General features: G+C 47.8%; 2 protein-coding genes across 2 annotated transcripts; both read left to right on the top strand.

Annotated features, from left to right (window-relative positions):
* Positions 1-5,561: 5,561 nt before the first annotated feature.
* Positions 5,562-6,907, top strand: Hbz (hemoglobin subunit zeta). The gene is made up of 3 exons (XM_027424836.1): positions 5,562-5,656; positions 6,462-6,666; positions 6,779-6,907. Exons 1-3 carry the CDS (start codon positions 5,562-5,564, stop codon positions 6,905-6,907), a joined length of 429 nt encoding a protein of 142 aa, XP_027280637.1.
* A 5,778-nt stretch (positions 6,908-12,685) lies between these two features.
* On the top strand, positions 12,686-13,436 carry LOC113836650 (hemoglobin subunit alpha). The gene is made up of 3 exons (XM_027425151.2): positions 12,686-12,780; positions 12,905-13,109; positions 13,308-13,436. The coding sequence occupies exons 1-3, from the start codon at positions 12,686-12,688 to the stop codon at positions 13,434-13,436; spliced, it is 429 nt and encodes a 142-aa protein (XP_027280952.1).
* The last annotated feature ends 952 nt before the right edge of the window (positions 13,437-14,388 follow it).

Genomic DNA, 14,388 nt, shown 5'->3' with positions numbered 1-14,388 from the left:
CAGCTTAGGAGGCAGAGGCAGGTGGATCTCTGAGTTCAAGGCCGGCCTGGTCACAGAGCTAGTTGTAGGACAGGTAGGGCTACACAGAGAAACCCTGTCTCAAAACAACAAAAACAAAATAAAAAACCCTATCAAAAGAGAATGACTATCACATTTGAAAGAAACAACCCACAGTTCACAAAAATGAAAAGGGATGATATTGCTATGAATAACCCCATTGTTATTTTATATGCTTCATTTCTCTTGAGCATATATGAAGTAATGAAACAGCAAGACTATATGATAACACTACCTTTAACTTTTATTTATTTATTTATCTTCAGGCTGGATCTCTCTACATAGCCCTATGTAGACCAGGATGGCCTCAAACTAGCAGAGATCTTTCTGCCTCTGATCCCAAGTGCTGGGATTAAAGGCAAGTGCCACCACTGCCCGGCTTAAATTGTGTTTTTTTTTAATGTCTGTCTATCTATATCTATATAGATATAGATATAGATATAGATACAGATATCATCTATCTATCTATCTATGTTTTTCTGAGGTAGAGTTTCTCTGTGTAGCTCTGTATGTCCTGAAACTTGCTGTGTAGACCAGGCTGACTTAGAACTCTTCAGAGATCTGCCTGCCTCTGCCTCCTGGGTGCTGGGACTGAAAAAAAGTCCTGTGACACTACCTTGGCTTTATTTTGTCATTCTAATTACAGCCATTCTAGTAACTATGAAGTGGTATATCTACAGTGTTTGTCTGTTTGTTTTTTTGTAGTTCATGCTAGCTTGAGGAACTCACTATGTGAGAATCTACAATGCCTTAGCCTCCCAAATGCTGGGATCATAGGTAATCATCATCATGCCTGGTTCTGTATATCTTCTTTGGAGAAGCAGTCAAAAACCCATTAGTGATGAAAACAAACTGTTGTACATTCGCACCAAGAAATAAAACAGGAAAAAAAAAAGAAATAAGACAGAAATAAAAGCCCGTGTCTTTAGTCCCAGCACTTAGGAGGCAGAGAGAGGCAGGCAGATCTGAGCTAGTTCCAGGACAGCCAGGGCTACACAGAGACACCCTGTCTCAAAAAAGAAATGAGAGCTGGGCGTTGGTGGCGCACGCCTTTATTACCAGCACTCGGGAGGCAGAGGCAGGTGGATCTTTGTGAGTTCGAGGCCAGTTTAGGCTCCATAGCTACATAGAGAAACCCTGCCTTGAAAAACCAAAAAGAAAAAAGAAAAAGAAAAGAAAAAAAGAAATGATAGAGAGAGAGAGAGAGAAAAGAGGAACTGAAGAGATGGCTCAGTGGTTAAGAGCACTTGCTACTCTACAAAAAGCTCCAAGTTTAGTATGTTAGGTGACTCACTTGTAACTCTAACTCCAAGGGATCTGGTGCTGCCACGCCTCTGCAGCCACCCAATACATGGCAGACAGCCACACAGATATATACATACAAATAGATAAAAATAATGAATATAAATAAAAAAGAGACAAAAAGGAACCTACTGACAGCAGCAGATGAATCTATAGAGTATTATGCTAAGTAAAATAAGCTGATTAAATTTTTATTTATTTGTGTATTTATTTTAGTTTTCTCAAGACAGGGTTTCTCTGTGTAGCTTTGGAGCCTATCCTGGCATTTGCTCTGTAGACAAGGCTGGCCTTGAACTCACCAATGCCCGGCTTAAAATTTTCCCCCTTTTAAAATTACTTGTCTCTTTCTGTTCAAATTATAATTTAAAATATATATTTTGGATAACTTTTACCAGGCAGTGGTGGCACACACCTTTAGTCCCAGCACTCGGGAGGCAGAGGCAGGAGGATTTCTGTGAGTTCAAGGCCAACCTGGTCTACAAAGCAAGTTCCAGGATAACCAGGGCTATGCAGGGAAGCTCTGTTTCAAAAGAACACACACACACACACACACACACACACACACAGAGTGGTATAGATATATAGATATACACATATACTTTTTTTGACAACTTTCAAACTATGGTTTTGCTTCAGTTTTGGTATATGGACTAAACTCATGGCCTTGTTCATGCTAAGCATGGGCTCCACTACTGAGCTATCCCCAAGTCCCTTAGTTTAGATATGTTCTTTATTAGACATATGGTTCTTTGAGGCAGGGTTTCTCTGTGTCTCTTTGGAGCCTGTCCTGGAACTAGCTCTTATAGCCCATGCTGGTCTCAAACTCACAGAGATCCACCTGCCTCTGCCTCCTGAGTGCTGGGACTAAAGGCGTACGCCACTACCGCCTGGCCAAATATTTTTTTTAACCAGACATGTGGCACACACCTGTAATCCCAGCATTTAGGATATGGAAACCGGAGGATTATAAATTCAAAATCAACCTAAACTACATAATAAGACCCTCTCCCAAAAAAGCAAAAGATACCTAGGCAGTGGTGGCGAACAACTTTAATCCCAGAACTTGGGAGGTAGAGGCAGGCAAATCACTGAGTTTTAGGCCAGCCTGATCTATAGAGCAAGTTTCTGGACAGCCAGGACTACACAGAGAAATCCTATCTTTTATTTTTTTCTTTTTTTCTTGAGACAGGGTTTCTCTGTGAAGCTTTGGAGCCTATCCTGGCACTCACTCTGGAGACCAGGCTGGCCTGGAACTCAGAGATCCACCTGCCTCTGCCTCCCAAGTGCTGGGATTAAAGGCATGTGCCACCAACGCCCGGCCTGAGAAATCCTATCTTGAAAAACCAAAAAATAAAAATTAAATTAAAAAAACTAAAAATCAATTAGTAAATAAAAATTGTTTTTCTCAATTTGTGGGATATTACCCAACTTTAAGACTTACCATAAACCTATAGTAATCAAGGCAGTGTCATTGTGGCTAAACATAGACATGTAAATCAATGGGACAGAATAGTGTCCAGAAACTGTTTTATAAAAATATGGCTAATCTGAGCCGGGAAGTGGTGGCGCACGCCTTTAATCCCAGCACTCAGGAGGCAGAGGCAGGCAGATCTCTGTGAGTTCGAGACCAGCCTGGTCTACAAGAGCTAGTTCCAGGACAGCCTCTAAAGCCACAGGGAAACCCTGTCTTGAAAAAACAAAAACAAACAAGCAAACAAACAAAAAAATATGGCTAATCTGGGCCAGCAAGATGGCTCAGTGGGTAAAGGCACTTGCTGCCAAGCCTGATGACCCAGGTTCCATCCCTAGGATACACAAGGTAGAAGACAAGAACTGACTCTCAAAGCTGTGACACATGCACACACAATAATGTAATAAAAATATGGCTAATTAATGTTTACAATCATCTTGGCCAAGACCCAGAGAAGTGATGGTTAATTAGCATGGTGTAGGGAAACATAAGCCTGAGAATTAAATCCAGGGCCTCACACAAGCTAGGCGAGCACAAATCTGCAGCCTAGCCAATTAAGTTTTTACTGATCAGTGTGAGAAGTGAATTTAATAGAGATAGAGAACCTAGAGTCTTTGCCACAATAAACTGTGGAACAAATGTCCATGGCCAAAAAAAAAAAAAAAAAAAATTAACATAGGTCTAACCCTATGTTAACAAAAATTATCTAAAAATGAATCATCTATACAAACATAAAGCAAACTATGACTTTTAGAGAAAATATAGATAAAAACCTTTCCGTTTTGTGGTTAGGCAATGAATTCTTTCTTAAGCTAAGCATGGTGGCCCACACCTTTGATTCCAGCACTAGAGTAGAGGCAGGTTGGTCTCTGTGATCCAGCCTGATCTACATAGCAAGTTCCTGGATAGCCAAGGCTATATAGTGAGACGTTGTCTCAAAAACAAAAATTCTTTCTTCCACTTAATTTAATTTTGAGATAGGGTCTCGCTATATAGCCCGGGTTGATCTGGAACTCACTATTTAGACTAGGTTGTCCTGAGGCTTACTAAGATGCACCTGCCTCTGCTTTTTGAGTGCTGAGATCAAAGGCATGCACCACTAAACCCAGCCCAAAAGAGTGAGCTCTAAAATAGAAGCTTGATAAATTAAAACTTTATTAGGATGAACTGAGGGCTGGATGAGATGTCTCACTAAGTGGGTAGAGGCTTAGCACCAAGCTTACTAATGTGAGTTAGCAGCCTCCTGACTTCCACATGTGGCACGTGCATGCTTCTGCACACAAAATAAATAAATGATCAATGGAAAAAAATTAAAGGATGAAATGAAAAAGGAAAAAAACTAATAGAAGGTATTTGTGAACAGAATATCTGACAAAAAGAAATGTATCCAGATTGTGCACAGAATAACCAGAAACCACCAGCAAGAAAACACCTCAGTTCAAAAGTGGACTAAGTACTTGGACAATGAGGCTACCAAAGATAACATATGGGTGGCAAGTAGCCAGATGGAGAGATCTTCCACATCACTGGCCATCGGAGGAACATGATTCTCAGCCACAATGTTATTATACCACTATTTACCTGTCAAAACAGCCAAGATTCAAGAACTCTGGCAATGATACTCATAGTAAAGACACTCACGAAGACAGTTTGGCATTCCTTATAAGGTTAAAATATGCATTTTGCATACGCCAGCAATTTTACTCCTAGCTATAGCTGTGTCTACAGACACGGAGATAGAGACATAGAAACCTGTGTTCATGCATAGCCTTCCCTATGAATATTCAAAGCATCTTTATTTGTAATAACCTTACACAAGAAACAGCCCAAAAGTCCTTCAGTGAATGAAAGGGTAAACTGCTGCAGTATTCATACCATAAAATAAAGAGTAGCCAACTGCTGATACTGCAGAAGAAAGAAGCCAGTCTTAAAGGACAGAGTGCTGTATGATTCCAGTTATACACATTTTTGAGAAACATGGATTAGCATGGCTTAGGTTGGGAGCAAGAGGAAGATGAGACAGCAAATGGGTGGCTGTGGGGGTTTCTGGGATGGCAGGGCTATTCTTTATCCTGATTGTAACTTGGTTACATAAATCTGTATGTGTGTCATTTCAGAAGACAATGAGCAAATCAACTTCACTACATGTTAAGATAAACTAAAAGAATCATTTGTGTTTCTCCAGACACTGGTTGCTATGGAGGGCTATGGTGCAAATGGATGATTTTCTTTTGTTAATCTGTCACCTCCTGGTGGGAGCAGTTTTCCATACTCTTGCCTCCGTGCTGAGTGATAGGGACTACTACTTCCTTGGAGGAAAACCAAGAGTCGCAGGAACTAGGGGACAGGGTGGCACAAACAATTTGTGATTCTGAAATGAAGGACAGTGCAGATCTGGACACAGGAATGGCCTCCTGACATGGCTGGGCCCCTATCTCTCCTGGTCTCTGTGCAGGACTATGACCAACACCACCCTTAGCCGAAGGGGAGTGGGCAAGAGTGATAGCAATTGACCTCGAAATCCCACTGGGTCCTGTTTCCCGTTGTGGGTCACTGTGTCTGATAACAGGCCCCACCCTACAAGCCCCCTCCTCTCTCCCAACCAGTGGCCGCAGCCTGGCAGGGCCCCTGACTTTGTGTATATAAGGGGACACTGGAGACAGCACCATCAGGCCAACCCTGAGTGCTTTCAGCTCCAGCACAGCCTGCAGTCCTCACCACCACCACCACCATGTCTCTGATGAAGAGTGAGAGAGCCATCGTCATGTCCATGTGGGACAAGATGGCTTCCCAGACCGAGGCCATCGGCACCGAGACTCTGGAGAGGTAAGTCCAGGCACAGTCACTCCAGTCGGAAGCCAGGGATCAGTAAGAAGGGGGTGACAAGGAGGAGTTAGTGGGGAGAAGCCACTGAGAAAGGGCCATGAGGAGGGGGTGGTAAGGACGGGCAGTGAGGAAAACACGGTGATGAAGAGGGACTGGCCGTGAGAGCAATGCTTGTAAGGAGGGGATCCAGGCGGGCTGATGAGAAGCTAGAGTAGGTGGATGGACATTCACAGCCCTCATCAAAGTCCTCCACATGGCTCCACAAGTCTTTGTTGAATGAATAGGAATGAATGGATGAACTCACCAGTGGATGCAATGCCTTGCCATATGGAGCCTGGTGCAATAGGAAATAGTAACATCAATCTTGGGTTTTGTTTTTTAAGATTGAGAGAGCGAGAGAGCAAGAGAGAGCGAGAGAGAGCGAGAGAGAGAGAGAGAGAGAGAGAGAGAGAGAGAGAGAGAGAGAGAGAGAGAGAGAGAGAGCGCACAGGTGCCAACGAAAGCTAGAGGCATCAGATCCCTTGCACCCTAGTTACAGGAGGTTGTAAGTTCCCTTCAAGGGCAGTCAGTGCTCTTAATCACTGAACCATCTCTCCAGCCCCTAGCTTTATTTCTTTAAACACTGTGTAAAATATTGTTTTGTTTTCTTTTTCTGTCTGGTAGGTCTTTGTGTACCCCTTAAGTTTTGAGCCCAAGGCAAGAGCCAGGGTCCTAGCCCACCACCTAATGAAACACCCACACCCACCCACCCACACACCCACCCCCACAAAAAAAAAAAAAACTAACGCTTTCTCCCGACCCCCAGGCTCTTCTGCAGCTACCCACAGACAAAGACCTACTTCCCGCACTTCGACCTGCACCACGGGTCGCAGCAATTGCGCGCCCATGGCTCCAAGATCTTGGCTGCTGTCGGCGAGGCCGTTAAGAACATCGACAACCTCTCGTGTGCTCTGACCAAGCTGAGTGAGCTGCATGCCTACATCCTGCGTGTGGACCCTGTCAACTTCAAGGTGGGTTTGTGAGAATGGAAGGGGAGATCATCAGGGAAGGACACAAAGGAGGAAATCGAGTGGGGTCTCCGCGGCACTGTGCACTGAATCTCCTCCCTTCTCGCCTCTGCAGCTCCTGTCCCACTGTCTGCTGGTCACCCTGGCCGCACGCTTCCCCGCCGACTTCACAGCTGAAGTCCACGAAGCCTGGGACAAGTTCATGACTATCCTGTCTTCCATCCTGACTGAGAAGTACCGCTAAGCCCCACCGCCACGACCCCCAAGACGGGCTACGACCCCTCTCCTCCCCTTCACTGAACCCTCCCTCGGGTCTTTTTTTGTAGCCCCCAATAAATGGTTGAAGATGGAAATAACTGGTCCTGTGTTCTCAGTCTTGGAGGGAAACCGGGATGGGGACGCTAGGGTATGGACAGGGCCTTCGCAGAAACATTGTGGGTCCTAGTGTCACACACTGCCTAGAAGACATTCCTAGGGTGGTTGGGGGAGGGTCTTGCCCTTGAGAACCCCAGAGTCAGAGCATCCCAGGGCCAGCTGGACTTCTCCTCGCCTTCCTAAATCTCTTCGAACAGAGTGGTGGGTGATCAGGAATTACCCGAAATCTGACATCACAGCTCCCTCCTCCCTAGCAGCTGGGGGAGGAGGTGTCCCTGTCTTTAAAAGAACAGAGGATTTCCTGGCCGATTCTTGCTGGCTCCATCCTGACAGAGCTGTAACTGCCTTCATAGGAGTAATTACAAGTTCCGGGAGTTCGAAACGAAGACATCCATACACAGGAGCAAGCGGAGCCTGTACCAGAAGCCCCATCCGCAGTTGTCGCTCTGGGCATATTTCTGTGCACAGGTGGAAGGGCTCTGCGTTCCTGTTGAGCTCAGCAGATCAGGGCAAGCTGGGTAGAGGAGCTCTGATGAAGAGGCCGGGCGCGTGCCCCCTTGAGTAATCCACGCCTGTGCCAAACTCAGCACCCGGGAGTGCGTCCACATTGTACCTCACCAACCACCACCAGGCACACTTTAGGGGCACAGCTGTTACTCGGGTGGAAATGGCAGGGTCTCCAGGGCCTCTAGGAAGCATCCCAGGACCAGCCCACGCACGTTTTCGGTCAGATCTTAATCCTCCACCTTACCCTGTCAGGGATGTGGGGCACAGGGCTCACCCGAGGTTTCCCCTGTTTGAACATTGTTAGGGTTAGTGGGAGCCACATGGCTGCCCTGCCTGCTCCCTAACCAGCTGAGGCAAGCTATTCACACTAAACCCCAACACCAAGATTTCATGCAACTAAATAAATGTCAGAGAGGAGCTAAGCCACAGATTGCGCATGCTCACGCTATGTACTTGGTTGTGCAGCATCTGACACTCTCTGGTGCTTCGGGTGGGCCCTACCAACTTTCCTGTGAGCTTATCCAGCCTACATAAGGATCCAGAGCACATCTGGGCAAGTTCAACAGGAGTTACTGTGGCTGAATGGCTGACACGTCCCTCTTCCTAAAACTGCTACTCCAGTGTTTCAGGGTGCTACTGGTCTCCTCCCATCTGCAGGGTGAGTTCATTGTGGAGATGCAGGCAGAGGGGGACAAGTTGTGTGGTGCTGGTTGAAAGGTACTGCTAATGTTCTGGGCTCAATCTGTGCACATCCATTAACAGAGGCTTCAAAATGGTGTTTAACATTTTGGAAAACTAGACAGGTTACATCAGTATCCCTCAGAGAGTCCCCTAGAATTCTTAAATGTCCATTCAGGTTAGTCCTCCTATGCCCCTGGAGTGCCATGGGGCAGAAAGAGAGCTTGGATGGGAGCAGGGGAGTGTATTCTTTTCCAAGTCAAATCTGACACCAGGGCGTGTCATACCATCCCCAGAGCAGATATGCATTCGTTCTCCTTTCATCTCCCTTGTTGGGACTTCCAGCAGTCAATCCCCTGGACTTTTGCAAACAAATACAGAACCAAGCCCCTGGGATCAAGTGTATAACCTGAAGCCTGATCAAGTTGGGCAGGCCCAGGCTTCACTCCTGTTCCTTCCTAGCATGCTCTTTCTGCAACAATCCTTGACCTGTTACCTCTTTCCCTGAACCTCTCAACATGGGGAGAGATGGGGATTGTTGGTGGCCACAATGTGGCAGAGATCACATTGACAAGTTGGTTGATTCTGTGCATGTCTGAGCTACCAGGCAGACAAACATGAACTCACTAGGTTTTTCCAATTATTTTGAGATCACAGTGCATGGTAGATACCGGACAGTACCTCCCCACCCCATACTAGATACTTAAACTTCAGGGTGCTTTTCCACCAGATGCCCTCATCCAAGTCCTGTCTCCATACTCCCAGATTGACTGAAGGGCAAAAACCACAGGGCTCCTGTGGTTTGTTAGCAAAGAACAAAAGCTAAAGAGAGCAAGATCCTGGGGGCTGAAGAGGTGGCTCAGAGGTTAAGAGCACTGGCTGCTCTTCCAGAGGTCCTGAGTTCAATTCCCAGCAACCACATGGTGACTCACAACCATCCATTATGAGATCTGGTGCCTTCTTCTGGTGTGCAGATATACATGGAAGCACAATGTTGTATATATAATAAATAAAATCTTTAAAAAGAGAGAGAGAGAGCAAGATCCGGAAACTTTGTAAACAGTGACTACATATGGTCTCCAGAATGACACCCCATAATACAGGGAACACTAGACCTGCTCCGGCGTAATGCCAGATCTGAAAAGGGATGCCCTATCCATGGCTCCCTAAACTACCTCAGCAGGTGCTGAGGACCTGTTACCCTGAACAGCCTGAGCACTAGCTGACCAGAGAGAGGAGGGGAAGTTAACTACCTCTCAATTGCAACATGGACACAAAACAGCCTTAGTCCTTAGGAAAACATGATAGAAAATAGCATATAAGATTGCCTTGCTGGTGAATTGGATCAGCCAGTAAAGGCACTTGCCATGAAGCCTGAGGACCTAATTAAATCCCCAAGATGGATGTGGTGGAAGGAAAGAATGACTCCTACAAGTTGTTCTCTGACTTTCACATATGTGCCATAGCACAAGTATGTCTATGTGCATGCACTTGGGCACACACACACACATAATATACAAACAAACAAATGAATGTTATTTAAATTTTTAAATGTTGTACTCCTCTGCCCAAGTCAGTCTGAGTCTGAGCCACATAAGGAAGGATTTTGTATTTAGCAGCTTCTAGAAACTGTGTAAGAACCACAAGTTTACAGCATAAAGAGCCTGGCCTCTGCCTGCACAGTACTGGGAGACTTAAAGTGGCCATGAGAGTTGTGCCCTGACTCCTCCCACCTGCACTTTCTCCATGCAGTGCCTCCCCAGATAAATGAGCTCAGCAGCACTCACACCCTACTATAGCACACTACCTCATCCGTCTCCTGAACACTGTACATAAATGCACAGTACTCCCCAGACCCAGCAGCTCCGGTTCAGACACAGACTAAGAAAGCAACTGCCATGGTTCTCTCTGTTGATGATAAGGCCAACAGTGGGGCTATCTGGAGCAAGGTTAAAAGGCATAAGCCTGATTATTATTAGGAGACCCTGGAAAGACGAAGACTGTCCTGCCCTCTCCCCTGTTCTAACTCCTGGGTTGAACAATGAAAGCCACCCCTCGGTCCTGTCTCTAGTCCCTAACTGAAGTTTCCCCAGCCTTTCCCAATCCCCCTTACCCACCACCACCACTGCTTCTCTTCATAGGCTGTTCAATAGCTTCCTCAGGACCTACTTCCCTGACTACAACCAGAACCCTGCTTCTGTCCAGGTAAAGACCCAAGGCTCAACCCATGTGCTGAGCCATGCAGTGGACCAAATGAACAACTTCCCCATTCTCCTGGCAGCTCTGAGTGAACTGAGCTGTATGTGTCCCAGGCCAACTTCAAAGTCAGCAAGCAGGCAGGGCTCAGAAAGATAAAGGGTAGGAGGTCTCAGAACATGATATCAACCTCAACGATTCCAGAAAATGAAGCTAGGAGCTCTCCACTGCCTCTATGACAAATGATCAACAAGTACCTCATTCCATGGTATCTAATGACGCCAGCCTCCACTTAGATAAAATCACCCTAGAGGTGGCTTTTTGCTCTGGACAATTTTGGAAACACTGTTAAACCAGAACTGTGGTCCTCTTAGCCCTCCTTCCATTCCACACCTACATGCCCTGGTCTAAATAAAATCTGTCTGGGTGGTAACCTATGTGTCTGTGTCACTGACATGTCAGCAGTGACCATATTTCTGTCTTGGCCCAAGAACGTTTCTGCAGCTGCAATGAGGGTCAAGAGCCAGTGTGAACATCTGGAGAGAAGAGCTCTGAACCATTCCTATAGCCTGGGAAAACACAGCCTTCCTAGAGAGATTATCTCAGGATACTGAGGAGGAAAGCTCTGAGATATGCTGCCTCCTTAAAAATGTCATTGACCCATACCAGCTAAACATACAACACAGATCACAGCAGAACATGTCTTCAGGGTAGTGGTCCCAGTTACTATGGAAACTGAGGCAGGAGAATAACTAATTCAAGGCCAGGCACAGCTTGAAAAAAAACTAAGTAGGTGATTTGTTTGTGTGGTTTGGTTTTTCAAGATGGGGTTTCTCTGTGTAACAGCCCTAGATGGTCTTGGAACTCCATCTGTAGACCAGGCTAGCCTCAAACTGACAGAGATCTGCCTGCCTCTGCCACCCACGTACTGGGACTAAAGGCGTGAGCCACCACTGTCCAGCTAAGCTAGATGATTTAGTGCAAACTGTAACCCCAAAACTTGAGAGGTAGAAGCAGGAAGGTCATAAGTTCAAAATCAGTGTAGGAACAGAAAGGTGGGGTGCTTGTCCACCCTCATCCCAAGCCAAAAAAGTTGGAACCAAGCCCAGGAGTTTCCATTGACCACTGCCTCATGCTCTGTTTCGTCACAGATTTATTTTTGCAGTGCGGGGACTGAATCCAGAACCTTCCTCTGGGTAAACATTCTGTCATCCAGTTACACCCCCAGCTTTTGTTTTGTTTTGTTTTGTTTTTTGTTTTTCGAGACAGGGTTTCTCTGTGTAGCTTTGTAGCCTATCCTGGCACTCGCTCTGGAGACCAGGCTGGTCTCAAACTCACAGAGATCCTCCTGCCTCTGCCTCCCCAGAGCTGGGATTAAAGACATGCGCCAACAACATCCAGCCCACCCCCAGCTTCTTTACTACTGTTTGCTATTATTGGCAGAGGCTGAACTTGAATTCCTGGGCTCAAGCAATCCTCCTGCCTCAGTCTGCCAGGACACGAGGTTCCCCACGTGTGACACCAAAACCAGCTCTCAGCTCTTTCCTGTTCATCCATGGGAGCAGTGGGCGGGCAGCTGGATGCCAGTCAGAGTCTGGAGACCTGCTCCTGCAGTTCTCTGCAGTTCTCTGCACTTAGAAGGCTGAGTCGGGAGGTTCACTTGAGCCAAAGAATTCCAGGCCAGCCTGGAAAACAACAAAACCCGTCCACACAAACGAGGAAAGGGGGAGAGCAGAAGAAAAGAAAGGAGGAGCCAGGAGAGGAGAGTAGACAAAGGGAAGAGAAAAGAAAACACAGGAAGAGGGGGAAAGACAGGGAGAGGGTTCCTGTGGGTCTCTAGCATCTTGTTCCCAGAAGAGTGTGGAGCCAGAGCAGGGAATGTGTGGGTTAGGAGGAAGAGCTAGAAGCTAGGACCTAGAGCAAGGTGGAGAGGGGTGGGCACTGCTCAGGTTGGTCTGAGTGACTTCCTTCTCTGCGAAAGTCACTGGGACCCTTACTTCTCCCCAAACACCCATCACTGGAGACAAACGAAGGGGATAGAAGCAAGCACACCAGCAGGTGATCAGGATTTCCTGCACCAGGTGGAGGCCAGTGGCCGCCTCGCCAACCCCGGGCGCCCCCTGCCAGCCTTGGTCTGCAGCGCACCGCCCTGGCCAGCCAATGAGGGCCGTCCCGAGGGCGTGTCTCAGGCGCCGCGGATATAAAAGTGCAACTTGCAGCCGGCTCAATACACTTCTGACTCTGACAGACTCAGGAAAGAATCACCATGGTGCTCTCTGCGGACGACAAGAACAACATCAAGGGTGCCTGGGGCAAGATTGGCGGCCACGGTGCTGAATATGGCGCGGAGGCCCTAGAGAGGTGAGGCCGGGCCTCTGCTCCGGAAGGACCACGGGATCCAAAGCAGTTCTGGTGCTCAGCCGGCAGCCCCCAACTGCGCTTTCCTGTGACCTCCTCAACTCCTCCTCCCACCTTCTTCCCGCAGGATGTTCGTTACCTACCCCACCACCAAGACCTACTTCCCTCACTTTGATGTAAGCCACGGCTCTGCCCAGGTCAAGGCCCACGGCGCAAAGGTCGCAGACGCCCTGGCCAAGGCCGCTAGCCACCTCGATGACCTGCCCGGCACCCTGTCCTCTCTGAGCGACCTGCACGCCCACGAGCTGCGTGTGGACCCTGTCAACTTCAAGGTGTGTGCTCGGGTCTGAAGGCGGCATGGGCATGGGCGTGGGTGGGGTGGGATGGTGAAGCAGGATCTGGGACCTGCAGGGAGGGAGGGCGTGGGGACCCTCGTGCCCAGGGCAGGGAACACAGTGGCTCCACAAAGAGGATTCCAGGCGACTGACTAGGTGTCTACTGCCAAGGACTGACCCTCCCTGTCTCCGCAGCTCCTGAGCCACTGCCTGCTGGTGACCCTGGCCAACCACCACCCAGCCGACTTCACCCCCGCGGTGCACGCCTCTCTGGACAAATTCCTTGCCTCTGTGAGCACCGTCCTGACCTCCAAGTACCGTTAAACTGGAGCCTCGGGGCTGACGCCTACCGGGCTTGCCATCTGGCGAGGCCCTCCTCCCTCCCTGGCACCTGTACCTCTTGGTCTTTGAATAAAGCCTAAGTAGGAAGAAGCCTGTGTGCCTGGGTTGTCTGCATCTGCAAAGGTGCCCCGACTGGTGTGGGGAAGCCTAGGAGGACACATCCTTAGACTGGGACTTAGGTCTCCTGTGCTGAAGCAGAAGGCCAGACAAAAGCAGGGAGGAAAGAAGGGGAAGTAGAGGGAAGAGAAGAGGGGCCAAACAGAGTCCTCTGCCCAGGGTTTCTGGACAAAGTCTTGTCCTGCAGTACATGGCTGGGTTCATTCATACACTGGGTTTCCCACCAGGCTGAACATAAATTTGCTGGAATAGTTTCCTTCCCTGCTGCTACCTTTCATCACACACACACACACACACACACACACACACACACACACAAACCACACAAAAAAAAAAAAAAAAAAAAAAAAAAAAAAAAAAAAAAAAAAAAAAAAAAAAAAAACCCCAAAATTTCCAGGACTCCCCAGTGGGTGGCTGATCCAGTCCTTCCTTTTCCAGATTGATACTGAATCCTCCTTCACCCTCCCCTAGACACCCTTAGCACCCCAGAAGCCCAATATGAATGAAACTGGAGGTACATGGTGCAACTGCAGGGCACCAAACACCTCAGGTACACACTTTGGACACTAATATCTGAGGGCCATCCAGATATGAAGACTCGGTCTTTGGGGCAAACTTGGTACTCATTTATCTGCCCTGTACTGCTGTCCCTCTCCACAGTAAAGACGGGATTCAGAACCAGAGAGGCATAACGGCATGCCTCCACACACAGGCATGTCTTCTCTCTGTAGAGCAGGCTCTGGGTCTGGAGCATCAGAAGACTTGGCAACAGCCCACCCCAAGCCCTCCACTGACAGTTATGTCTTTTCTCCCTCAA

Source organism: Cricetulus griseus, chromosome 7 (assembly GCF_003668045.3).
Source record: "Cricetulus griseus strain 17A/GY chromosome 7, alternate assembly CriGri-PICRH-1.0, whole genome shotgun sequence".
NCBI lineage: Eukaryota > Metazoa > Chordata > Mammalia > Rodentia > Cricetidae > Cricetulus > Cricetulus griseus.
This window is presented reverse-complemented; position numbering and strand designations above follow the sequence as displayed.